Source organism: Equus quagga, chromosome 2, assembly GCF_021613505.1.
Source record: "Equus quagga isolate Etosha38 chromosome 2, UCLA_HA_Equagga_1.0, whole genome shotgun sequence".
In the NCBI taxonomy this organism is placed as follows: Eukaryota; Metazoa; Chordata; class Mammalia; order Perissodactyla; family Equidae; genus Equus; species Equus quagga.
Window position 1 is genome coordinate 181,407,756 of NC_060268.1, and position 27,948 is coordinate 181,435,703.

A 27,948-nucleotide genomic window follows, 5' to 3' on the forward strand; every position below is an offset into this window, starting at 1 on the left:
CTTGCACAACAGAAACTATACCCACTGAGCAGCATCTCCCCATGTCCCCTCCCCCAGCCCCCAGTGGCAACCACCACTGTATTCTTTGCTCCTATGAGTTTGACTATTTTAGAGACCTCATGTGAATGGAATCAGGCAGCATGTGTTCTTCTGTGGCTGGTTTATTTCACACAGCTTAATGTCCTCCAGGTTCATCCATGTTGTCACATAATACAGATTTCTTTCTTTTTTAAGGCTGAATAATATTCCATTGTGTGTATATATCACATTTTCTTTATCCGTTTATCAGTTAATGGACATTTAGATTGTTCCCGTATCTTGGCTATTGTGAATAGTGCTGCAACGAACACAGGAGTGCTCATATCCTGATTTTCTGGTAACAGCCATCAAAACAGGTGTGAAGTGATACTTCACCGTGGTTTTGATTTGCATATCCCTCTTGATTAGTGATGTTGAACATCTTTTCATATACCTGTTGAAAGCATCATACTTCTTGATTTCAAAATATATTACAAAGCTACAGTAATTAAAAGAGTATGCCCTGGTATGAAGACAGATAGAGTAATGGAACAGAGTAGAGAGCCCAGAAATAAATTCATGCATACATGACAAGGGTGCCAAGAACACATACTGTGGAAAGGATAGTCTCTTCAACAAATGGTGCTAAGAAAACTGGATATTCACATGCAAAAGAGTGAAACTGGACCCTTATCTTACACCACACACAAAAATCAACTTAAAATGGATTAGAAACTTAAATGTAAGACCTGAAACTGTAAAACTCCTACAACAAACCACAGGAGAAAACCTTCATGACGTTGGTCTTAGCAATGATATAGTATGGCCTGGATATGACACCAAAAGCACAGGCGACAAAAGCAAAAACAAACAGGTGGGACTACATCAAACTGCAAAGTTTCTGCACAGCAAAGGAAACCATCAAGAGAGTGAAAAGGCAACCTATGGAATGGGCGAAAATATTTGCAAATCATATATCTGATAAGAGGTTAATTTCCAAAATATATAAGGGACTCCTATAACTCAAGAGCAAAAAACTAATAACTTGCTTAAAAATGGGCTGAAGGGGCCGGCCCTGTGGCTGAGTGGTTAAGTTGGTGTACTCTGCTTCGGTGGCCCAGGGATTTGCTGGTTCAGATCCTGGGCGTGGACCTAGCATCACTCATCAGGCCATGCTGAGGTGGCGTCCCACATAGCACAACTAGAAGGACCTACAACTAGAATATACAACTATGTACTGGGGGGCTTTGGGGAGAAGAAGAAGAAAAAAAAAAGATTGACAACAGATGTTAGCTCAGGGCCAGTCTTTAAAAAAAAAGGGGGGGGGGGGGCTAAGGACTTGAATTGACACTTCTCCTAAGACACACAAATGGCCACAGGTCATTTTTGATGATCAACACTTTTAGGGATTGGAAAAGGCGTTTATTTATGACCCCTGAGATTACATTTCTTCTGTTAATTCAAATTAATTACTAAGAGGCTCATCAAGACTGTTTGAAAAGATTAGATCATTGAACCGGCTTTCTTGAAACCTGAGTAAGCGGGCCTCTCCAGAAGACTGGCCAAAAAGATCACTTTAATTGAGATACACATTTGTGGTTGACGATTGCATCTTTTCTTGTAATTTTATTCTTTTTTAATAAAGATCATAACTAATTGTGAGCTAAGTTTGTTTTGTGTAATTATCTTCACATAAGTAAATTTAGATGTCAGTAAAGAAGCCTCGTCTGTCCTGAATTTGGACTAAAAAGTCAGTGTGTATTTAGCAAAAGCGTAATTAACCCTGACTGACCTGAGCAGGAAATCCGGGTGCTTGGGCTCTTGTTCCAGAAGGAAGGGCTGCTCCCCTGGCCTCCACAGCTTCCGGCTCTCATCTTTACCATGAGATAAGAAGCAAGAGCGCTGTCACGAGCAGGATGAGGGGAGCACCTGGAGAAGCACGCACAGGCTCAAAAGCAGCAGCTACCTTATGTCGAGCCTTGACTCCTGGCACAGCGGGCATGCCTTCTAAGGTGGCTAATCATTGTTACAATGACTCTACAAGGAGATGTTAGCCCGAAAATACAGCAGAGGAAACCGATGGTCAGACAGAAACCCAAGCTGAGTCTGGGAGAGCCGGGAGACACAAACCCAGCCTCTGCATTCTGTCCCCATCAGTCACTGTGGGACTGTGGGACCCAGGTACCTGTCACCCGGTTATGGGATGTGCACGGCCTTTCTATCCAACTGGCCCAGTGTTCCAACGGCTCGGGAGCTGGCAAGGGAGATCAAAAGTAATTGCCATCCTGGATCCACACCTCGCTGTTTGTCCACAGAGGGACTAGACACTAAGGAACTGATTTTGTGACTGATGCTGACCAACCCCTTCCCGATGGTCAGCTGGAGGGCACTACTGCCGAGTTCTTGAGACAGACGCTTACTTACACTAGATCTAAGCTGCAGCAGGGTCCAGGCGGGTCCAAGATGAAAGGACATCAGGTGGCCGGCCGAGGAAGACTCTGAGCAGAAGTTTACGGTAGAGCTCAGAGCTTCAAGCAGAGTGGGCTTCTTTCTTCTCACCTTCCTTTATTTTCTCCATCAGCTTTGCCATCCCTGCATGTGATGGAGGGAAAGGCCAACAAAATCTATGCAGGCTGCTGCCGCCGAGACCCTCCCCTGCAGCACTGACTAGTAAATGAACTTAACACGGTCATCGCCCTGCATCCCTGTCCACTGCCTCTGCCCTCTGGCAATTACGGCAGGAGGCTGGGAGCACCGCCAATCCCCCAGGAGGCCTCAGCACGGCCAGGAGGAATGGAGCCATCCAGAGGCTTGTCAGGGCGCTGTTCCTCCAAACGTGGGGGTCAAAGGGTCATCGCCAGCCTCTGTGACCGTTTGCCCATAGAATCCAGGGCAGGAGGGGCTTGTCTGTGTCCCCAAATTATCGCAGGGTCTCCAGTGGCTGGAAGAAGTGGAAAAGGAGCGATTAGCATTGGGACTGTCCACGGTGGTGAGTCACAGGGAACAAGGACAAGAAACGCCACCGGTTCTCACAGAGAAAGAGAAGGACTGAGTTGCTGTAAGTCTTGATTTGATTTTTTTTATTGTGGTAAATACACATGACATAAATTGACCACTTTAACCATTTTTAAGTGTACCTTTCAGTGGCATTCAGTATGTTCACACTGTTGCGCCACCATCACCACCATCCATCTCCAGAACTTTTCCATCCTCCCCAGCTGAAACTCTGTCCCCAACAAACAATGTCCCCCGACTCCCCGCTCTGATGCCTTCTAAGTTGGCACTAGCCAGCCCTGCCTTCCTGCCAGAGTGTCAGAGAACAACAGAGACCACGTGAGATGACGGCCAGAAACCCTCACCAAATACGCCTACATATTTGCAAGTAACTGATGGCCCAGAAGTTTCTAAAGGTGCTTCCAAATACATATGAAAACCAAGAATACTAGGCATGAGCTAAGGGGCTGCCCACTTTGGGATGCGGCCTGGGACAGTGCTCTCTGTGCAGCCTGTGACCGTGGAGGAGGGGCTTCAAGACAGGGGCAGGGTACCCACCTTTAACCTCCTCTGTCACTGACATCCTGTGACCCTGGACACTGGGCTGGATGGGCTCTGAGGCCTTGCCCACGTATGTGCAATAACAGTAATGATCACTATTGTCAGGCCCCATTCTCAGCACCTCAAATGCATTGCTCCATCATTCTCTGCTCACGGTGAGTCACGAGGTGGAGGAGTGAATGTCGTTACTCACATTTTACAGATGAGGAAGCTGAGACACAGGTCAGAGTGAGCAAGCAGCAGGGGAGTCCCAGGCAGGCGCCAACCCCAGACCCTGTGACCCACCACACATCACTACTTCAGGTGGTGGATGCCAAGTTTAGGGGCTTCCTAGGCTGGCAAAGTAAACTGTTTAAATTATTCCAGAAAACCGGAAATGCTTTCCACACTAGAATCAGGGAATTGCCTGCACCTCTGCAAAGGTCCCATTTTAGCAAATCCTAAACGACTCGGCACACCCCGATTCTCAGAGTGTGGTCGGCCGCATCTTATTCAAAGTGCAGAATCCTGGGCCCTGCCCCAGACCTAGAGAGTCTGCATTTTAACAAGACCCTCGCCCGTGAGCCAGGTGTGGTTTGAGGAGTGCGGGTCTGGAGGGGCAGAGGCTGGGGTTCAGGAGGCCTGGTTTGGCCCTAGGGTCTGGCCGTGGACAAGGGACCTTGCTGAGCCTCTATCCTTATTAGTACAGTGAGGATAATTCTTCTCTCAAAAGGCTTCTGAGGGTTTAATATGATAATTCAGTAGAGTGTCTGACATACAGAGTGGCTCAGTAAAGAGCAGCTTCCTTTCCTTTGCATTTTGGGAAAAAATGCACTATTGAGTTTTAAACAGCAAATTTTCAGGAAATGATCTGGTATGACAGTTAATAATCAGAAACATAACAGAAAAAAGATTACCTAGGATTGAGCTTAAAGTGCAAGACCTACACTAACAAAGCAAAAACAAAGAAGAAAAAAAAAGAAACCCTTGCGGTCGGCCAGGTGGCATAGTGGTTAAGTTTGCGTGCTCTGCTTTGGCAGCCAGGGTTCACAGGTTCAGATCCTGGGCGCAGACCTAGCATGGCTCATCAAGCCATGCTGTGGCAGCATCTCACATATAATAGAGGAAGATTTGGAACAGACGTTAGCTCAGGACCCATCTTCCTCACACACACAAAAAAGGAAACCCTCAGATACACACATAAAAAGTGTTTATCATATAAAATGTACTGTTTCTCTGGGTGACAAGTCTCAATACTGTAAAGCTGTCAATTATCCTGCAATTAATCAGTAAATTCAGAACAAATCCAATCAATATTTTATGTGGTTTTTATTTTTGGGGAATTTGACAAAATGATCCTAGAGTTGGTCTGGAGGAAGGAGTGAGAAGAGTCAGGAATGTTCTGATACACGGGGGAAACGGAGAAGCAGCCCTCCACACAGGCAGGTGCACTGGGCCTGGACACATTTTTTTCACATTTCTGCACATTGCACTTTAATAAACAGCCCACACACATACAGACACCACATACACACAGTGTTCTAGCCAACAGATGAGAAAGACAAATCAAAGAACAGAAAAGAAAGCACCGAATCACTCCCATAGATGGTAGAGCTGGAATTTACAATCTGTGCAGAAAGATGTGGTGAGAATAACTGGTTAATATTTGGGGAGAAAACAAAGTTAGATATATTGCCCTTTACGCCTCAAAACTTTGTAGCTAGAGCAAAGTTTTAAATGTTAAAAATGAAATCAGACTCATGCAAAAACGCAGATGCACAATTTACATATCAATTCATATAATGTACATAATCTTGGGGAAGGAAGGTCTTTCTTGAATGATTCTAAGGCTAGAAACCAGCAAAAAAGAGGCCAACAGACATGACAGTTAAAAACTCCTGTGTAGTGAAGGATATCATAAACATCATTGAAAAGAAAGTGAAAAATCATAAACTGGAAAAATATTTATAACGTATGAGAGAAAAACAGACTTAATAGCCTTAATATACAACAAATCTTAAAAATAAATAATGAAGACACATATGCTCCAAAAGAAAAATAGGTAAAGATGGGAAGTTCACAAAAGATGTGCACACAAACAGTAAATGTGTCGGAAATGTGATCCAAATCGCAGGACACGCAAATCAAAACAACCAAGTCAGCAGCAAAGATCTGACTGGCAGGGATCAGAAAAGAACTTTTGCCAAACAATCAAAATCGAAGCTGATCAAGCGTCTGGGTCAATTACCAACTTACAGGGAGTGCAGAGGTGAGAGGAGGAGGTAACACGAGAGACAGCATTTGCAAAATCTCAACACAAACTCTACGAGCAAACCAGCTTCTTGAAAATCCACTGCAAGGGGGACAAGAGAAGGAAGGGAAACCCTGGATCAAAAGAGACGCAGGAAGGTCAAGCAGGCAGGTCTGTGTGGACCTTAGCTGCTCCCAACTCAAACAAGTGGTAAAAAATAGAACGACGTAAACACAATCATTTATGAAATTGATGGAGCATGCAGAAGTCTGGTCAAAGACTGGAGATTTCGTAATATAAGGAATTATTGTAAATTGGGTTTGAGGAGTGATAACCGTAATGTGATTGTGCTTTTTAAATGCCTCTTTGGGAGGGACACACTGAAATAATTATCGATGAACTAGTATTACATCTGGGCTGTTTCCAGAGCACAGGGAGGGGGAGTGAGTGGGGAGGGTGGGCAGGACTGGCCATGGGCTGACGGCTGCTGGAGCTGGACGAGGATTAAAGCGTTCCTTGTGCTGTTCGTCCTGCCCACTATGCGTGTGTTCAAAACGCTCCAAGTTAAAAAAAAAACAAAAAAGAATTGGCTCTACCCAGCGCTGGCTCCTCCCGGTGTTGGGAAAAGGGAAGGGACATTGGCTCTTCCCAAAAGGCAGAAAATTCTGACCCAGCAATACAACTTCTAGGACATTTTCTTATGAATGTAATTGGAAAACTTACTAAAAATGTATGTGTAAGAATGTTTATCCAGCAACTTTTGAATAGAAAGTAGATAAATGAAAGAATGAATAAAAGTAACTTAATGCACATTATGGAGAGACAGGACAAATGCACTGCACCGTTCCCATTCAGTGGAATACTATGCACATTATGGAGAGACAGGACAAATGCACTGCAGCGTTCCCATTCAGTGGAATACTATGCACATTATGGAGAGACAGGACAAATGCACTGCAGCGCTTCCATTCAGTGGAATACTATGCAGCCATTGAAAATGACAATCTAATCTACATTTTCTGACATGAAAAAATGTACATGATGTCGACATTAAAAGTATATGTTCGGGTCTGGCCTGGTGGAGTAGCAGTTAAGTTCGCATACTCTGCTTTAGCAGCCCATCGTTTGCAGTTCAGATCCCAGACATGGACCGATGCACCGCTTGTCAAGCCATGTGGTGGCAGGCGTTCCACATATAAAGTAGAGGAAGATGGGCACAGATGTTAGCTCAGGGCCAATCTTCTTAAAAAAAAAAATAAATAAAAGTATATGTTTATGGGTGTATATATTCACTGAGAAAATGTTTTATAAGGATACACATCAAAATGTTAACATTAGTTACCTTTGAATAATGGGATTATGGATGACTTAAATTTACATTTCATTTTTACTTATCTATGATTTTAAAATTTGTCTTTCAAAGTATGGATTTGAAGTATAACTCATAAATGCGTTAAAAAAATCTGGAAATAAACTATATTTTAAAAGGAGGTAAAACATTGCAAATGATGTTAATATCTCTGTTAACCATTTACCATGCTTCTGAATGTTCTGAAACGAGAACTTTATAATTTGTTGGTTTAGGAACCACTATAAACTTACTTTTGTGAAATGATAAAAGGTATGTGTTGATATTTCAGTCCCTACACAGAAAACAATGACAGATCATGAAAGAATAAATTGAAAATTTATCTAATGGAAATATACACATATAAATGCCTAATCTGTTTCCTCAGGGTGTAAGAAAATGTCTTTTTCTCCTCTTCTGACAAGAAAACAAAGATGAAGCTCTTTAAAGGGATAATCACATTTCATGCTCGTCATGGGTGTGTCAAAACCGTTTGGTGAAATGTATGCGGATTTGCCTGTTAGCTAATCTGCGTCAGGACCTGTGGTGCTGACAAATTGATCTGGCAGGGAGGGAGAGATGTTCTCACGTGAGGAGGCCGAACCCCGGCCGCACCCTTCCAGGTAACACCAGCAGGATGAGCGGTGGCACCTCCTGCTGGTCACCCCAACATCCGGGCCTGGGCTTCACTGTGCACAGACAGAGGCTCGCCACACTTCCCACAGACTTTAAAACAGACTTTTCAAACAAAACAGGCACACTTGGTGTCAGAGTTGTCACAACGATGCCCTGTTCCAATGTGGAATATCCTGCCACCTTTCAAAACAACGTTTCCCTAGGGAGAATGTTCACCATATAACATTTAGTTAGAAATAAAAGAGAAGCCCACTCCTGGAGAGCAGTGTACCAGCAGGTCGATGGTGGCAATCTGGGGTAGCGGTTTTTATTTTCCTTTCTCTATTTTCCACACTTTTTTACAATAAACATTTATTATGTTTATCATCGTAAAAAAGTCAATTAAAAGAAAAAAGTTTAACCAAAATGTTCATTTCCCTCGCATGTATCAGGCTGCAGGGCCCAAAAGGAGGAGGGTTGGGCAGGGAGTGGAGGCCATCCTAGTGACTAGGGATGATTCTGGAGCCAGGGGAGGCCAAAGGGTGGGGTGGGCCGGAGGATGGGCTGCCAGGTTTGTGCCGCACTGAGGGTCTCTGCTGGGGCAGGCAGATGGGCTAGGATGGGCTCTGAGTGTGCACAAAGATGGTTCCGGAAGCCTAGAACCTCAGTGCATTCTACTTTATGAGCTGCACTAAACTGACTGAAAATGTGGAGGCAATGCTGAGGCCACAGCACCCAGGTGCCCTGCGACAAGCCTGTCCATGTTGCAGGAATTCATGATAAACTGCTGGTTCCCCAAATTCTGGCCGACTTCACTTCTCCTTCTGTCATTTTCACAGTTATAAACTTTTGTGTCCTTTTGCTTTTCCAGAAAAGAATGCCTGCTTTGGTTTTTGAGGGGCTGTGCGATGAGGGCAAGGGAGGGCACACTGTGTAGTCACCAAGCCCTTTGTGTCTGCTCCTGTGTTTCATGCCAACAATAAGCCCCGTGGTCATCACCCCATCTCACAGATGGGGAGAGTGAGGCTCACAGACACTAAGGACTGGTCAAGGTCGCACGGCTAGACACTGTGGGGGAGACGGGAGCTGAACCCAAGTCTGTCCGACTCTAAGGCAGGGGTGTTTCCCAGCAGGCAGGATGCCTAGTGCATATTCTCTAAAAAACCGCTTTCGACTTGTAAATAGCTACGGCGATTTGCATGCTGCTTCAATTACCAAATACCTAGCTGCAAACGTGTGGACATCTCCTCTCCCCATGAATCTGGGGGAGAAGGAAGAGCCGACACACAAAAAGAAAATGTTGTCAATCTAAGAATTTTCATTTTTTCCATAAAACTTAAGACGTGCATCTCATTTTGAAAAGAGAGGAGTAAACTAAAGCTCTTTAAAAGCATACATTTTAAGGCCACAAATCTCACTCACTTCTCTCCCTCTGTCAGCCTTGGCTGTTCCCACAGGACTGGCGTTTCCTCCTCTAGTCCCAGTTCTGTGATCTTACTCGGGGTTAAGTGTTTAGTGACCCCCAAAGACACCGGGGCAGGACTCAGCTGTGTTTCCCGCAACACGGCAGCGTGTCCTGGATTCGGGATAACCCAGAGCACTAAGGGTACTGTACTTGTGTCCTTGCCACACCTGTGTTCTGTCCCGTCCCTCCACCTTTCCAACATGAAATGCCCTCCACAACCACATACCGTGACTGCTTACGGCCTGGCCTCTGCAGAGTGCCAACGCTGAGGGAGAGAACACGGCCACGTGGACGACACAGTGAACACAGAGCACAGGCGCTTCGGCCTGCCTCTGGTTTGAAGGGTAAAGAGCCTGAGAGCAACCCAGAAGCTTCACTGGGACCTTGTCTATCCTGTGCACAGGACATCTCAGGAAGGCTTCAGACCAAGGGAAATGACACCAGTCGCCAGTCAGACGAGACACTGGAAACCCAAGAGAAAATGAGAAATCTCCATTTTAATATAAAAGGGGTCCCATGTCTGATAACTTCAGCTGGAGAATTACACAGAACAGATAGGATACCAGCATTTAGTAAAATTCAGTTTAAGATTATAAGCATTTTAAATATAAAAATAAGTCTTTTAATTAAAGAGAGTAGAGAAGCAGCCCTGGATGCTCCACGGAACAACTGAACAGTATAAAAGCAGGGCTGTGTCTGGACACGGTTCCAGAGGCCACGGGGTCCTCAACCTCACAGGAAGCTCGACACTGAGTCTTTTCAACTTGTAAATCATGCAGCTGATCTCCTTCTAGAGCGAGATCCGTCTGAAGGCAGGAGCGGCGAGCACTGAGGGTGTGCCGGCTCCCGCGCGGCGAGGGCCCCTCCGGCTCAGCGCGGATGGCCGGGTACCTGACTGAGGGGGCGGCGGGCTGCTGTTTGAACAGGTGCCCACATCCATCCATGAGACCGATGTTCGCTGTCACACGCCAGGTTCAAAACCAGAATCGGAATCTTCCTTTCCCAACTCGTATCTTCTAACGATTCTCAGTATGGTTAAAATGTCCCTAAAATGACAAAACAGCACATTGTGGGAATGAACTTACCTCGGCCAAATTCATACGCCTTGGCTGTACATTCATTAGCACAAAGCACTGCATTTAAAATGACTGGGCTAACACTTGTAGATAATGTCTTATTTCTGAGGTAAATACATTTTCACACAATATATATAGAGATATAAATATATGTAAAATATTAAAATTGTGGTATTTAAAGCACTTCCTACAGTGCCTGTTACATAGAATGTTCTCAATAAATCTTATTTCTCTTCTCGCCTATGAAGGAAAAAAAGAATGAAAATATCATTTATATATTCATGAAATAGAATTTTTTTAAATGATGTTGTTTAAACACTGAATCAGGATTCAACACAAAAGCAGTAGAGTGGGCTCCTCTCAGGGAGCCGGGGTGTGGAGGGAACCCAGGGTCATACAACCCCCACCAGGGCCCCTTGCCGTCTACTGGAACAGGCCTTGCATCTCCTCACTTCACCAGCAGAGATAACTCAGAGAACCAGATGGCTGGGGGCGGACAGCAGGCCAGATGCTCTGCCACTGTGAAACGAGGGGTCGTCCAGCACCTAGAGAAACCTGTGTCTGTCTTGGCCACTACGCCGGTGCAGAGCAGTGTGACTCTGTGGCCCGCCAGCAGTGGCTGGTAGGGCAGCCCTGCTCTCCAAGACTGCACTGTGAAAGCAGGGGGCTCCCTGGGCCCGCTGAGGCTAGGAAAGGTGGGGTGGGCCAAGTGGTGGGAGGAGCAAAGCAGTCAGGTCGATGATGGTGTCCCTGTTTCCTGGAATGCAGGTGCTGCCCTGAGCCACGGGACCAAGAGGAGAGACTCAGGCCTTACAGAGAGCACGGAAAGTGGCAGCAAGTTCATGAGCACCTGTTTCACATGGATGGTTGATCCAGGTGATCATAAGGAGATGCTATGGTGGCTGCTGAGGGAAGAGGAAGGCTTCACACAAGGAGAGGTACCTTGAGTGGACCATGAGCAGGAGCACAGTCTCACAGGGTGGGAGACGGCATCTCACATGGTGAGAACAGGCAGAGGTCAGAACATTCCAGAACTGGAGAAGCTGTCTGTGATGATGGTGCACACAGGCAGGGACAGGAGATCTGTCTGAAAGATCAGGCTATGCCCAGGCTGTGAAGGGCCCTGAATACCATGAATATAGGTGCTTAGTTTATTCAACGGGCCTGTTATTTGTTTCCCAAAATAGTCTTGGAAGTACACGTGTAACAGGCATTCCTTTTCAGGACATTTTAGAAACACTAGACTAAGCCAAATTCAACAAGTTTCTTTACTGTGAGTCTCAGGGTCTTTAAGAGCGTGATGCACATCAAATCTCCAAAGAGCGCGGCAAAAGACGTAGCATTTCCCAGACGTCCTTGGCCAGGAAACTTGTCCTGAGACCCTCAGCAGCAGGACCCCAGGTGAGGAAGTGTTGCTCTGGGCATGGGGAGTTGTAGAGATGAGGTCAGATGGACTCAGGTGCTGTGGGAGAGGGAGTAGAGTGGACAGGGTGAGGAGGTAAGACTCCAGAGACGACGGGGCCTCTCTCAGGGGAGACAGTGGGACTGGGGGTGGGGGCACAGGCAATGCTTTTTAATTAATTTCATCATCATCTTCTTCATCATCATCGTTGTCAACACCAGCACCACCATGTAACTCAAAAAACAAAATGATTTTTTTAAAACAGTTCACAGAGATGCCTCACTCCCACCCCCATTCCCACCTCCCTGTTGGACAGGATATACCTGAAGACATGTTGGAGGCAGAACAAGTAAGACTTGGGGACACTCAGACAGACAGAGCCACGTCAACATGGACTGAGACCTAGAATCTTAAACACAGAAGAACTTGGAGAAGTTGCTCATTTAAACCCTTCATCTTATTCACTCTTCTCGACACTGTCCAGTTTGTCAGTGTTCCTCTCAAAGCAGGGAGCCACGGTGACACCCAAAGAGGAGCGTGTCCTATCCCTGACCTAGACAAGGAATGGTACAGTGAGGTCGCAAAACTTCACTCTGAGATGCCCGACAGGGGATGTCCAGGCGCTGAGTCTCTGATCTGATGAAGTTAAGAAGGAGGGGAAGGTTAGTTGTGCCCTGAATATAGCTCTTATTGCTGACAATTAAAACGCCTTGCTGGCTGTCTAATTAGGCTTGAAAAGTTACCTGGTAAGCAACAGTGGGAAATAATACATTACTTTCGATAAAAACACAATTCCAGTATTTTCCCACCAAGCAAGAGGAATACGTTTTCTGAGGAGCGTTTTTATTTGTTTCTAATGTTGGGATCAAAAGGGACTCAGGTCCCACTGCTTCCAGCTGCTTCCACTGCTGAGCACCTTCCTCCACGGTCCCCCTGGGTCACATCTGTGTGCACAGCCTTACGCTCCTCTCATCTCTCTCACTGTGATCATTCCCTCACGGAATGCTTGCCACAATTCATGAACCCTTTCCAAACTCCCCATTTTACTAAAATCTTCCTGCCTGGGCTCTCCCTCACCTGTGTGGGGGGCTGGCAGGTACAACAAGGCCAACAGGGACACATCTTACTCTATGAGTGTGTGACATCACTCCATCTGGGGACCACATTAACACACAGACCAACACCTCCGTCTACTATAAACCTAGTTACACTTCAACCCATGCACACTGGGTGCACACTGTGGCCACCTTCTATTTCCCTTGTGCTAAAACCACTTTTTATTAACGCGCAGAGCCTCGGCTTTGTGGCCAGCTCTCTCCCCCTGAGCACCGGGTGACTTATAACAGCAACTCTCTGTGGTTCAGCAATTTCCACAATTCCTCCCACTACCACTTGCCTGAGGAGTCATTTTCCTTCTCTCCTTAACAGCATATTTGTCTTTACTGCCACTTTTCAACAGAATTCTTCAAAGGCCTACAATAAAAGCCTACACTTCTACAACAATCATCCTTATCTAGCTGGCATGAGTCTTTGTATAATGACATATCTTTATGAGAAACACCTATGTACACCCCATGCAGATTTCACAAAATGACACACTTACTTCATCTTCCCTCCTCCTTGGAGATGACCACACTCTACAGCAGGTGTGCATCCTTCCGCATCAATCAGAGTCCCCACAGGAAACAGATGGTATGAGCAAACAGGAAAATTCACAAAGGGTAATTCATGAAGAGACAAGTCACAAAGCTTTAGAGGGGAGCTGCAAAGGACAGTGCAGGAGCGGGACAAGGCAGGGAGGCAGTTACCAGAGCCTAGGGGGAGAGTGCATTGTGTATTGCTGGCTCCTGGAGAGAACAGCAATGTTTACTGCAGGACACAGCCAAGTCTCCTGCTGCCTCCCCAAACCGCCCTGGAATCCAAACCCAGAGGGAAGCCAGAGGGCCCAGGTGTGACCATGCAGGTCGACCTCCGGGGCAGAATGTAGAGAAGGGTGGAAAGTAGATCTGGAGGGGCAAATAGATGAGGAAGCCCACACTTCTTCATCTGTTTGCTATCCAAGGAACTAAAGGAAACCATGATTAGGAACCAAAGGAAAGTACTCCCACCAAACAGAACGTCAACAAAGAGATAAAATCTATAACAAAGAACTATACAGAGATTCTAAAGTTGAAAAGTATAATAACTGCAATGAAAAATTCACCCTAAGGGTTGAACAGCAGATTTAAGCAGGCAGAAGAAAGAACCAGTGAACTAGAAGTCAATTGAGATAATCCAGTTTGAGGAACAGAAAGATAAAAAACACGAAGAAAAATGAACAGAGCCTCAGAGACCTGCAGAACACTATTAAGTGTACCAACATACACATAATAGGAGTCTCAGAGGGAGAGGAGAGAGAAAAAGGGGTAGGAAGAACATTTGAAGAAACAATGGTCAAAAATTTCCCAAATTTGATGAAAAATATAAATCTACACATCCAAGAAGCTCAATGAACTACAACTAGGATAAACCCAAAGAGATCCACACCTAGACACGTCATAATAAAAGTATCAAAAACCAAAGATTCTTGAAAGCAGAGAAAAGCGACATATCACGTACAAGGGATCCTCAATGAGGTTAACAGCTGATTTCTCATCAGAAACACCGAAGTCAGAAGGCAGTGGGATAACACATCCAAAGTGCTCAAAGAAAGACTGTTGGGGCTGGCCCCGTGGCTGAGTGCTTAAGTTCGTGCACTCTGCTGCGGCGGCCCAGGGTTTCGCTGGTTTGGATCCTGGCACAGACATGGTACCACTCGTCAGGCCACACTGAGGCAGCATCCCATATACAACTAGAAGGACCCACAACTAAAATATACAACTATGTACTGGGGGGATTTGGGAAGAAAACAAAAAAAAAGAAGATTGGCAACAGTTGTTAGCTCAGGTGCCAATCTTGAAAAAAAAAAAAAAAAGACAGACTGTTAATCAAAAATTCTATATTCAACAAAACTATCCTTCAGAAATCAGGGAGCAATTGAGACATCCCCAGAGAAACAAAAAGAGAAAACCCATTGCTAGTAGACCTACCCTACAAGAAATACTAAAGGGAGTCCTTCAGGTTGAATCTAAAGGACACCAGATAGTAACTCAAGCCACATGAAGAAATAATGTGAATGGGTTTTTTTCTAGTTATTACCAGTGAATAAGTGTGTTTTTGCATGTTCATGTTATATTCAACAACCTTGATAATTTTTTTATCTGTACATTTCTTGGATTTGTTATGTAGATAATTATATCATCTAGAAATAATCTAGTTTTTCTTTCCAGTACTTATACCCATGTTTCCTTTTCAGTTGTTTTATTGTGTTAGCTAGGAATCATGGTACACTAAGCAGAAATGGTGACAGCAAGCAAATTTTTCTTTTTTTCTTATCAGTGTAAATGTTTCCACTAAGTATGATGCTCCTTGACCCTTATCGGGATAAATCTTTCTTTTCTGGTTTGCTGAGTTCTCCTCATGAATGGGATTTGGAGCTAAGTGAACACTGCTTCAGCATCTATTAAGATTATCCTTTGTTGGGGCTGGCCCCGCAGCCGAGTGGTTAAGTTCTCGAGCTCCGCTTTGGTGGCCCAGGGTTTTGTTGGTTTGGATCCTGGGCGTGGACATGGCACCACTTGTCAGGCCACACTGAGGTGGCATCCCACATGCCACAACTAGAAGGACCCACAACTAAAAAAGAATATACAACTATGTACTGCGGGGATTTGGGGAGAAAAAGCAGGGGAAAAAAAAAAGAAGATTGGCAACAGTTATTAGCTTGGGTGCCAATCTTTAAAAGAAAAAAGATTACCCTTAGTTTTTTTCTCTGTTGATCAGACTATGGAGTAGTTTTTCTAATGTTAAGTCATCCATGTATTGCTTCACATAGGATTTTTTGAACCCGTAAAACCTCCTGGGATGGTAGCTTTCTGATAACTTTCCCATTGTTATTTCTTCCATTGTCATTAGTTTATGTTCTCTCTTCTGAAGTCAAATTTAGTAACTGAACTTCCTGTGGCGAGAGGTGGAGGAAATTCCCATTGCATTGGCCATCCCAGCTCTATGCCTACTACAGCCAGGCCACACGTCCACACAGACACAGACCCCTTAGTATTTTGAGGATGTTATTCCAAGGTCTTCTAGTGTCTACTGTTACTAATGAGAGGTCTGTAGTCAGTCAAATTATTGTTCCTTCATGGCTAATCAGCCATCTCTCTAGCAGCTCTACAGATATTTCTCCTAGTCTTTAATGTTCTTCAGTTTCACCGCCATGGATGTGCAGATACGTCATGCCCAAGACTCACGATTCTTCAGGCATACAAAAAAAGTACAGACAACAATATAACAAACACTCATGAACCATCACACAGCTTAAGACATAAAACATTACAGATATAACTGAAATGCCCTCTGTATCCTGAGTCCTTATTCCCTCAATAGAAATAATCTCATTATCCTGAACTTGATGTTTATCATTCCAGGAATCCTTTTCTTCTTTCAGTTAACATGTATCAATGTTTCACAGTCTAAAGTTGGATCTAAATAGTATTGTTCTATACATATCCTTCTGTAATTTTATTTTTTAGTTCATCCATTTTCACTGCTGTGTATATCTCATTGAATAAATATACCCCAATTCAGTCATCCACCCTCCCATTAATGGATGCATAGGTTGTTTCTGGCTTTTTGCTAAGCAAACAATGCTACAACAATTATTTTGTACACATTTCCTGGGGCCTGTTTTAGGGTACATACCTAGGGCTGAAACTTCTAGGTCATTGGAAATACCATCACCATTATCAGATATTTGCTCTCCAAGTCATTGTGCCAATTTATACTACCTCCAATAAAATAGACAGATCCTTCAACTCCACATCCTCACCCACACTATCATCGGGCATTTTTATTTTTGCTAACTTGATGCTTTAATTTGCATGCCCTTAATTACTAGTGAGGTTGAACATCCCCTTAGATTTATTGACCAGTTGGGTTTCCTCTTCTCTGAATTGCCAATTCATATACTTTGCCCATTTATCTGCTACTTTCTATTTTGTATGTTGCAAATGTCTTCCCTGCTTTATAGTGTCTTCTTAAACAATGATGCAGGAATTTTGATATTTAGCATGTCTTATGTACCTAGTCAGACTAACCATTTCCCTGTGGGTTGATTACATTTTATATGCCTGAATTCATAAATATATTCTCCTATATTTTCTACTGAAAGTTTTAAAGTTTTTGTTTTTGCACATTTAGGTTCTTCAACCTTCCCCCTAACTCCCAGGATTGATTTCTGTGTGAGGTAGAGACCTAATCTTATTTTTCCTCATATATGGATGGCCAGTTGTCCTAGCACAATTTATAGAGTACCTTGCTGTTCCCAAGTGACTCGTAAGACCTTCTCTGTAACATATCAAGCTGCTATATATGCAAGTTTAAAGTCCTCAACTTTAGTCGTTGATTTATGCGTCCATCCCTGGGTCAACAACACATAGTCTTAATTATTACGGCTTTCTAATATATCCCGACATCTGAGAGGTGATCTCCCCCACCTTGTTCTGCTTCAAAATTGTTTGGCTACGTATGCTTTTCTCCAATTCTGGGAAAATCTTAGCCATTATCTAAGCAATTATTATTTTCAAATCTTATCTTTTCATTATTTTTTCCTCTCCCATTCTAAATTCCTTCCTTCTGGATTTCCTACTGGACTTTCCATTCTTTCCTCTATGACACTGAATCATACTTTCCATTTCTTTGTCTCTATTTCTGTGTTTTGCATGATTTTCCCAGATCTATCTTCTAACTCACTAATTCTGTCTTTAACTGTGTCTAACCTAATGATCTTTTTCTTTAACTTCAATGACCATATTATTCACTTCAGAAGCTTTTTTTTAACCTTCTCATTCTTTTTTCATTCTGTCCTCTTCTTTCATTATGGCTCTATTTCTTCTTTAATCATTTTAAAAAATTAAAATACTTACCTTTATTTTTTTTTAACTTATTTATTTATTTTTTAAACTTTTTTTTTTTTAATTTTTTTCCCTTTTTCTCCCTCAAGTCCCCCGGTACATAGTTGTATATTCTTCGTTGTGGGTCCTTCTAGTTGTGGCACGTGGGATGCTGCCTCAGCGTGGCTCGATGAGCAGTGCCATGTCCGCGCCCAGGATTCGAACCAACGAAACACTGGGCAGCCTGCAGCGGAGCGTGTGAACTTAACCACTCGGCCACAGGGCCAGCCCCAAACACTTACCTTTAAAATGAACTTCAGTTTGATTATTTCAGATTCTTAGAGGTCTATATTCTGTATGTTATAGTTCCTGACTCCCCCCCTGCCCCCCCCATAGTAGATTTGTTTATGTAGTTTACATTGTTCTATTGTGATCTCTTCCTCAGTGTGGGTTGCTTTATCTCTAAATCCTGTGCATTCTGGATGGAAGCATGCCTACAGGATGACTCTGCATTTGCTACTACCCAAGACCTTATGGATTTCAATAGTCTGCATCTATTTTTATGTTAATGCCTGGGCTTTTGGTTCTTGTATCACTGAGATAGAATAAACTTGGAGCCCACACCCATGCACGGCCTGGTATTTTAATTTCTAATCGTCCTTTAAGGTAGAGGCAGATCTTCAAGGCTCAGAACTTTATGCAAGGGTCCAAATTCTAGCTCCCACTCTTCCACTGGCCAAAGTCACATCTATCACCGGACATTAGAATTCCAGCCCCCAGCCCCTGGGCCCAATCCAGGACCAAACCCAACAAAGGCCAGCAGGACCCATGAACAGCCACAAGAGATGTGTTTGTATCTTCTGCTCTGCTTTTCTTTTCTCTCTTCTCTTATCATATGATTACCTATGTATTTGACATTTTTATCTATAGCAGGAGGGAGACACATTTGCATTAGCTTCGTCCAACCTGCATGTAGGAAGCCTAAATTGCATTTTTCTTAAAGTGCCAACTTTTCTTTTAATCCATTTCACCATTTCCTCATAGTTTAACATATTTTATTCCTAGAGAAAGAAGTTTTTGTTTCGTTCTTCTAATCATCTGAAGACTTTCTTCCTTCAGAGGCTGGAAATGATCTAAATAACACCGCTAAATTTTTTAAATAAAACTATTTTTCGGTATCCATATTCCAGAGGAAACATTTACAGTCAGAAGCTAAATCTGAAGATTTTGTCAGTGAGTGTATTCTAACTCATCTATTTGGGGATTCACATTTGGCTATACTGACAGCCAAACTCTTCTCCCAGCTGGCTTGTTATTCCACAGTTTGAATAACTCAGCCCTGTGTCTTAGCCAAGACGCTCTCATTGTGCCTGGAAATGACGACCACAAAGACCCACAATCTCACCACCATGCTTCTCAGAGAGGGCGTTGGAGCAAGTCACTATACCACCAGTGTGGGGATGCTGGCACACTGGCTGTAAACTCAGAGACCAGCCAAGAAGAGCAGAAGAGGAGAGGGTGCCGGTGAGACCTGGAGCCCAGCCTCCCTACCACCCACGGTGCAAGGCAGACCCATCACTTAACCCCTGTGGACCTCATTTTGCTTATCTGTAAATTGACAGGCTTAGACCAAGGAACTCTAGGATCCTTTTCAAACTGAGGGGAAAAATGCAGAGCACAATTTGATTCCTCCAGAATGATCAATGAAACTCCCGTTGATCCCTCCATGATTGTGTTTTCTTCTCTCAGGACATAAGAATAAAGGTCTGACAAGAACTAGCTGTTGCTGAAATAGGCCACAAAGAGTGGAGCACTGCACACTGATCTTTCTTAATCTATGACAGAACACTACATTTTCATCCCTGGCCTTTGTCCCCGGCTTGACACCTGGGCCTACAGTGTCAAGCACAGGCAGCAGTGCTGCTGTCACCACAGGCACAGGAGAGGGCAGCAATCTCATTTACACCGGATTCTGGGTCCACTCCTGCTTCCGTGCGGCAGTTATAGATGCTACAGATGTGGAATGCAATTACCAATAATCGAGATGGGCAAGTAAAATAAAACAAATATTTTAAAGGTCACCCATTTGAAGATAAAAAGAAGTACAAAGAAAAGAATCTATCTATTTAGAATCATACTTGGGCTCCTCCTGCTGTCCCCAGAGGGGAAACTGAACCCACACAACAGGCTTGGACCCAACACCCCCTGCCCTCTATTCTACTCCTGCATGGCGGCCTCTCTTCCCCACCCACACCACCCCTACTGTCGAGGAATAGATCTCAGTGTGAAAAAGTCAATGATGTAGAGGCTTATTAAGATTACTCCCTTAGTATTAGCCCTCAACACTAATGAACAGGCTGATATCCAAAGTCAGTGCAGTGGGGTTGGGAGACTAGTCTACACCACCAAAAACTCATGTTTTACATGTTGGCTTTTAGGTGGCAATTCACTACCCGTTTGGGTAATAAAACCCAATAACACCAGATAAAAGAAAGCAAAGGAACACCAGTGATGGGCAACATTCAAGGGCCTGCCTGTGCTTTTGAATTTAACCCCAGGCTCTCAACATCACCCGCGGGACTCACAGCTGGGACTGGCTCCGCCAGCACGCCAGGCACTGAGGCGGCTGGACTAAGACACTGAGCCCTGAGGGCGGGTACCAGACTCAGAGCCCCGAGGCCTATGCCTAAAGCAGCAAGCCTTTTCTCTTTCTCCTGAGAATCCGTCCACTCATTAGCTGATTAGCCCAGGTAGGGTCCAGGCAGAAAACAGAAACCAATCTAGGTGTTTTAAACAGCGGGAATTTAACACGGGATTTGACCACACAAGTGACGGGAGAGAAGAGAAGCCCCACGGGGGAGGGAGAGGCACAGCAGGAAGCCCTACCTTCAGGCTGGGAGGACAGCGAGGAACGTGACCACAGAGGCCAGGCATCACTCAGCAGGAGTTTGGACCACAGGGGGACATCTCTGCAGGAGCTGGGACCCTGGAGGGAGGCGCTGAGAGACAGCCCCGGGGAGGGGATGGAGAAATGCCCTGGCTTCCTTTCCACCTTCCCACCATGCACCAGTAGCTAGAAAGTCCCCACAACAGGGAGCAGGGGACATGAAGGTGGGGACACAGCTGAGAGGCAACTGACCATCACACCGACCCAAGAGAACCTGAGGCTAGCCCCTTCCCTGAAGGACTCCAGCTCTGAGGAGCTGCAAAGTGGTGGAGACCAGAGACCACTGGAAAAATGTGGTACTGAGGAAACAGCACCTCCCCCTCAATGAGCATCCTCAATCTGTTCTTCCTATGGTTTTACATCTCATCTATTCTAATGCTCCCACTTTTCACGTACCTTCTTATGATTATTTTGGAAACCTTTGCAGCCCTGTTAGGTTTCATTTAATGGGTTTGAATTTGCAAAGAATGATGTGATTTCAACGTTACACTTGGCTACCACGGATCCCTGCGCCAAGCAAGCTGAGCTGACTTGAGAAAGCAAGCCTGCTCTGGGGCCTCAGTCCTGCCTTGGAACCACTCGTGGAGAAAAGGAAGTCTGTCAGTTATGGCAGCCACTGGCACTCCTTCTAGACTTGCTGCACTGGACGGGGCACAGCAGAGAGGGCAGCCTGCCCAGCGGGGGGGACACCCCGAACGACATAGCGTCATGTCCCACCACCACAACAGAGGACAGTTTCATTCCGGTTGTCAGTAACATGAGCAGGGTGACTCAGGGCTAAGAGGAGATGCTCCTAAATAATAACTTGTACCAGAAGCTAATCTTTAATAGTGACGACTGTAAGAAACTATGCCAGCAACTATTGAAACAGTAATCATTGTAACTCACAAAATGAGCTTGACAAGGTCTACGGACAAAGTCCTTGCACACATGGGAAGTCAAGTCCTTGCATACGCGAGAAATGACTCATGGTAAAAATAAGGAAGAGCTTAGGAACGGAAGGACAACAGGAACTCAGGCACCGAGCCCAGCCGAGCCGAGACAGCCACGCTGAGAATTCAGAGCAGACCTGACGGGATCAGCCGACACCCTACTGAGGCCAGAATACACCAGAGAACTAGGATACGAAGGAGGTCACTGGAGAAAAGCCCCAAACAAGCTGAGAATCACACGGAGCTCCCCTGTTAGGGATTCCACACAAACTGCTCTCACATAACCTTTGCTGCTCGCTCTTTGACCCCAGGTCGCTACCCTGGGTCAGCTATGGGAACTGTGGGCCAGGACAGGGTGCGTGCTCGTGTGTAAAGGGGCACGAGTTTGTGAATGGAGCTGTTTAATGAAGTCTTCTGAAATTTGGAATTGCTGCCCGTCGGTGAATTCCTGTTAAGCACTTCTCCCTGGGATCTTGCATTTCTAAAAATACTATTTGCTTTTTATTTAACACTGAACCTTTGGATGTTCTAGAATACAAAAATAGTGTCTTATTATTTTAAAAGCTTAGGAGGGAAACTAGCCATATTATTAGAAAAAGAAGATATATGCAGCTATAGTCTGTTCAAATATCAAGAGGTGTGACTTTTCAAATTCACATTTCAATCTTTATTTACATAAGACTTTTAGAAATAGTGGGTGTAAATATTAAATCACCCAAGCCTGGGTGAAATTTTATTGAGAATAACTACAAATAAAGGGAAACTGATTTTTTAAAGTCGGTTTCTGAAATTTAGATGAAAAGAATATCGAGCATTAACGAAAAAATGATATATTTACATATCAACATAGGTTTTCTGCTCATAGATTCATTTCCTATGAAACATAACAGAGGCAAGCTTGGGGAATTACAAAGGAAAGAAAAATCCTAATCAAACAGGTACTGTTGTTCAAACAGAATATTAGCCAAAATGATCCAATCAGTTGCTTGAGCCAAGTTTTTTCCCTTTAAGCCATTCATGTCAGAACACCACGGCTCGGAGCATTAAGAAGCCATATTATAGCCCAAGTGTTTGCCCAACGGACGCGGGATTTGAAAGATACACTGCACGGAAACGGGAAGAGAACGAGGGAGGTTACCAGTTAGTCCCGAGCATTCACGCAATTTACCCAGAATGAGGTCAGATTTCTCAAGGTAAATATCATTTATTTGCATTCCAGGGACTGTCTGGCAATTATACAAATCAATCTAAATACAGTAAGTTCAAACTGGTGGATCTTTGATTTCACCATTGTTCAGACTTACTCCATGGAATGCAACACGGCCTGTGGAAATTTTCCCGAAAAAGAGAGCACAAAAAATAGAAAAGCACACCTTCATAGCACGGGTTTGACAAGAAGCTTTGCTTTCAGATTTGTCTAATGACTTTAGACAATTAGAGGTCCACGTGGGTGATAGCTGACACAGTGTTAGGTCTTGGTTTAACACAAAATCATTGCCTATCACTGTAAAACACAGTAGCCTACAATGTGTCAATTGAAGAGCTCTGTAATTTATTGACTCAATCTTTGCTTATCAAAAACAGAGCAGTATGTTTCTCTAAAAATCTTTAGGGGACAATCGCAGAAATACACAGACATACACGCACACACGCACACACACACACACACACATTCCTGGTTTCTGTGTGGAAATTAAACACAATTCTATTTTATTGCAGTATTAAGGTTCCAAATTTAAAATTAAAAAAAAAAAAACCCAGGAATTACAGAGGTTATCAAAGACATATTAACTTGTCCTTAGAATAAGCTCAAAATTAATAACAAAGGTATTATTATGCTAATGTATACTTTATGATATTCCACCCAGTCTGAGACTGAGAATTGACTCTGGCAGGGTTAGACCTCCCTTTACTTTGAATTAATGATGTGAGTACTGCATTTCTCCTTCTGAAATCTGTGGTTTATGAGAAGTTTATGGAAACATAAAAGAAAAGCTTAAACAGGGAAAAGAAAAAACAACAATTGATTCCCATTTGGATAATTAAATGAGGGTAAGTCTTTTCTCCAAGATGTTTTCAAATGATCTCTATTTTAACCATATCCAGTGCCCTGTTCCCTTCCCTGAATCCTGCTTTTAGAAAGAACTCTAAATGTATTTTCAATTTCTATTTCTAATGTGAAGCTGGAAACAAATTAGTGGGCACCCTAGGAGAATGCTAAGAAAAGCTTAAATCAATCCACACCTTTTTATTTACATCCCTCGTTCCTTAGAAAAGTAACTGCCATTTTTATTAACTTTGTTTTATGGATCTAATATTTAAAAACAAGTCTACCTTTTATGTCACAGTAAGAAGGTTAAGGCACTTACAGATTCTCCCGCAACACATCTCGGGCAAGGCTGGGCCAAGCTCCCTCCACCATTCTGAGGAATCTATTTAACAAATCACAGCCACAGATGTATCAGAACAACGACTATTTATACTTTCTATTAAAATATTTAAATGGGTTCACAGCGGGTTTGGTGGCAGCAGGAACCTACCCCCGTGCCGGGCCGCGCCTGGCCGCTCTCTGGCCTTGCCGCAAGGGGGCAGCCTCTGTGCTTCAACTCCAGCTCCTCGACGCTCCAGGAGCCCAGGGTGCTGGCCCTCACCTGGGTGCAGCCCCACTCCTGCACAGCTGCGTCTAGTCTTCTGCATGCCCGTTTCTGCAACAAGAAAATTTCCCTGAGATGGCCTCATAAAGCACACAACACTCAAACTGAATTGAATTCTGAAAACTTCAGCTGCAAATACAGACCCTGTGGAGCTGGGAAAGTTTATAGGGTGTTTGAGGAGAGGACTGTAAACTTCATCTTTCAGGAATAACAACCATCAATTACATTTAACCTCATTATTTCTGGCATTGTCTGATATTTACTTAGCTTTATAAATAGTCATTTTAACAGTTTTGGCCAAAACTTCTGCAATAAACTATTGTGACTGGTTTACTGATATTGAAAATGTAAAAACCCCATAAATTTTGTTCAAGAAGCTAGTTATATGCTTCAACATATGTTGCCCAGTGTTAAGCTACATACTTTCTTAATACAATATGAATAATTCACATGTGAATAATCCTTCCTCTTAGTGACACTGAAGAGCAAATTCAGGTTATTTATTTCAAAAGTTGCACACAATGTCCCTAACAGATAACCTTTGGGAAAGTTAGCATTTGGTTTCTGCTTTTCCATGAACTAAAGAAGATAAATCACCAAAGCAATCTTCTAACGCTAAAGGAAAAATTATTCACTCTCCAAGTCCTAAGGCTTTGTGTATTTTGCAGGATAACAATGTTTTCACTGCCACAGAGGTTGCAGAGGTGGGAGGACCTTTGCAAATGGCCATGGAGTCGTCCTCTGCCCACAGCCAGACTCCTCTGGCTCCCTGGCCAGCCCACAGCCCCGGCAGCTGGACAGCTCCTGCCCGACGCGGGAAACACTTCCAGTTACAACAGCGGCTCCACAACTTCAGTCACTTGCAAACTATCATATTTGTGCCAAACTTGTTTATTATCTGTACTATTATTTATTTAATATTTTCTAAGTTGACTTTTTAAAAATTTAATGGATTTATTCAATGCAGAAACTTTGTATCATGGGTTTAGACTGCTAGTTTTACTGTTCTCTAACATGTCTTAAAACAGATACTTAAAGATTAAAATGAAAAATGTCAAACTCTGAGCCCCTTAAACCAGGCAGAACAGTCTCCTGGGAGAAGTGCTTGATCTCCAAGTGGCTGAAGACGCGGGCAATCATGTAGCTCAGTTACTTCCCTGCAGTTCTTCCCAAATGGTATGAGTACACAAAGGGGAGAGTAAATTCCACATCAAACCACACCCTTGGCATAACTTAAGGAGAGAAAACGCCAAAATCTGAAAACAACACTAGTGAAAAGAGAAAAGCCACCAGATCCCAGTGTGGGGTCCCCTCGTGCTGCCCGCCCACACCCACAACGTGAGCTCTGGTGAGTGAGGGCAGAAGAGGGAGACGAGCACGGGGTGAGCGTGACCTGCATGCCCCCAGAAAAGCTCTGAAAGCACCTGGGCGGACAGAGCCTGGACTCAGGGAAGGGATCCCAGAGTCGACACAGTTTAAACAGACAGACACCATTTAAAGAGGCATCCTTCAAAGCCCATAGCTTCTGGCGAAGAAAAAAAGCAAAAGAGGAAGGCAGAAGTGCCCTTTGGCAATTGGGTCGTGAAGATAAAAAGAAGAAAAAGGGAAAGTTTAGGGCACTACAAGAAAAGAGGACCATAATACCAGGAGATGCACCCCTCCCCCGTCAGTCATCAAAACAAACAAGTGTGCAGCGCCTGGACTTGGCCAGCCAGCCGATGCCAGAGGTGCCTGGGCTAGCAACCTTGTAGAAACACCCCCACACCACAGAAATGTCCTCCTGGAAAACAACCATGAAGCAAAGAAAATTCTAATCCAACACTCCAGCAACACAAGTAAACATATTCAAACAAACATCTGAGGATTCGAAAAACCACCTTGAACTAGAAATGCAAAATTAAAGACAGAAAGGGAGAAAGGAAGAGAGTTGAATGAGCTCCGGAAAGTGATGGAAGGAAAAGTCAAAATCATTGCAGAAATGAGGAGTACATTACAAAGCGCCTGAGCAAAGTAAGTTCAAATGAAGATTAATAAAGGGCACTGAGGAAAGACAGGAACACGACCAACAGGAGGAAAACGACATAAAGAAAGAAGTAAAAGGGTAAAATGAAAGCAGTGGGAATGGGAGACAAAGAAGGAATGGTGTTCACAAACCAGAGCTCCTGGAAGGGAAAACACAACAACAGAACAAAGCTGATACTTAGAACTATCATCCAAGAAAACTTCCAGAAACAGGAAAAGAATTGAATCTGGAAATGAGAGGGCTCACACGTGCCTGGGAAAATTAACCCAGAGTGACCGACTCTGAGTCACATCCTGATTAAACGCTCAGATTTCACAGATAAATCCTCAAGGCCCCTGGGCAAAGAGATCAATGAGCGTGCAAAGAACTGGGCTGGCATCAGGCTTTTCAAAACCAACAGTAAGTAAGACAACAACGGACCAACATTGTTAAAACTCACTGAAAGAAAGTATGAACCAAGAATTTTAAATCCACAAGCTGTCCTTCAAACATCAAGGCTACAGAAAAACAGTTCCCAAAATACACAAGCTTAGAGAACACCACATCCATCAGCCCTTCTGGAGGACTCTGTGTGAGGGTAAGTTTTATCTAACCAAGTGATGACTGGGAAAATTCCAGCAAAAGGATGTATGGTAAGCATTTAAAAGTATTTAGATATACCTCTAGGACTAAAATAAAAGTGGGATTAGGCTGAAAGACTAATATGCAAATATTATGTACTGCAACAAAGCAGAAATGGGAAATGGAGGAGGAGGGAAAGAGGAAAAATTCTGATTATGTATATGACAATACTGTGTAAGCAACAGATGTGTGTTAAGCAGTACCAGAAAAAACTGATAAATGAGACAGTACAGAGTTAAATAATACAACAGGTTCCTAAGGACATTAAAATAGGTTTAAAGACAAAAGCAATCACTAGAAAATACACGTCCTCTTACACCCAAATTTAAAAATCTCAATAAAAGATCAAAGAATACAGATCTCACAGAGAAGGAAACCACAAATATAACAAAATACACATAATTACAAATTATGATAGAGTTGTAAGCAAACAGATCAGCCCTGTGAATAAATATTAATGGATTTAACTCACCTATTAAAACAAAAAGGGTTTTAATTTGACTCACAAAACAAGACCCAACTATATGCTGTATATAAGAGGCACTCCTAAAAAAGTAATTCTGAAAGGCTGAAAATTAAAAGGATGGAGAAAGTTATACCTGGCCAATGAAAACAAAAGATGGCAGGAGTAGACCAAATTGAATTCAAGCCCCAAAGCATTAAACACAACAGAGGACATATTTAATGCTAAAAGCCACAGACCACAATGAAGACATGATGTTTGTGAACCTCTATGTACCAAATAATACAACCACCACTTCTATGAAGCAAACACCACAGGAGATGCAAGGAGATAGTTAGAAACATAATAATAACAGGAGATTTACTGTACCACTCTTAGTACAAGGCAGAGCACATGTGCAAAAAATAAGTAAGGAGATGGAAGATCTAAACAACATCATCAATCAAGGTAGATCTGTGTATATATATTGAACTCCACACCCTGATTAACAGGGAATACACATTCTTCTCAAGAACCTAAAGCACGTTCACAACAACTGATCATATATTAGTTCACAAAGAAAACACAATAATTTCCATAAGGTAGAAATATTGAAAACACCACTTTCTGATCACAATGCAGTAAAACTATACA

The 27,948-nt window shown here is 43.6% G+C and overlaps 1 protein-coding gene across 3 annotated transcripts in view; it reads right to left on the bottom strand.

Moving 5' to 3' along the window:
- Positions 1-9,714: 9,714 nt before the first annotated feature.
- The window catches only part of C2H10orf143 (chromosome 2 C10orf143 homolog), a 37,058-nt gene continuing 18,824 nt past the window's right edge, over positions 9,715-27,948 (bottom strand). Inside the window, exons 2-4 of one of the 3 annotated variants that reach the window (XM_046654986.1) lie at positions 24,095-24,259; positions 23,924-23,986; positions 9,715-10,277 (exon numbers count right to left, since the gene is read on the bottom strand). In XM_046654986.1, coding sequence (XP_046510942.1) covers positions 10,248-10,277; positions 23,924-23,986; positions 24,095-24,259 — 258 coding nt within the window. In that variant the 3' untranslated portion in view covers positions 9,715-10,247. The other 2 variants (XM_046654987.1, XM_046654988.1) reach the window with 2 other exon arrangements.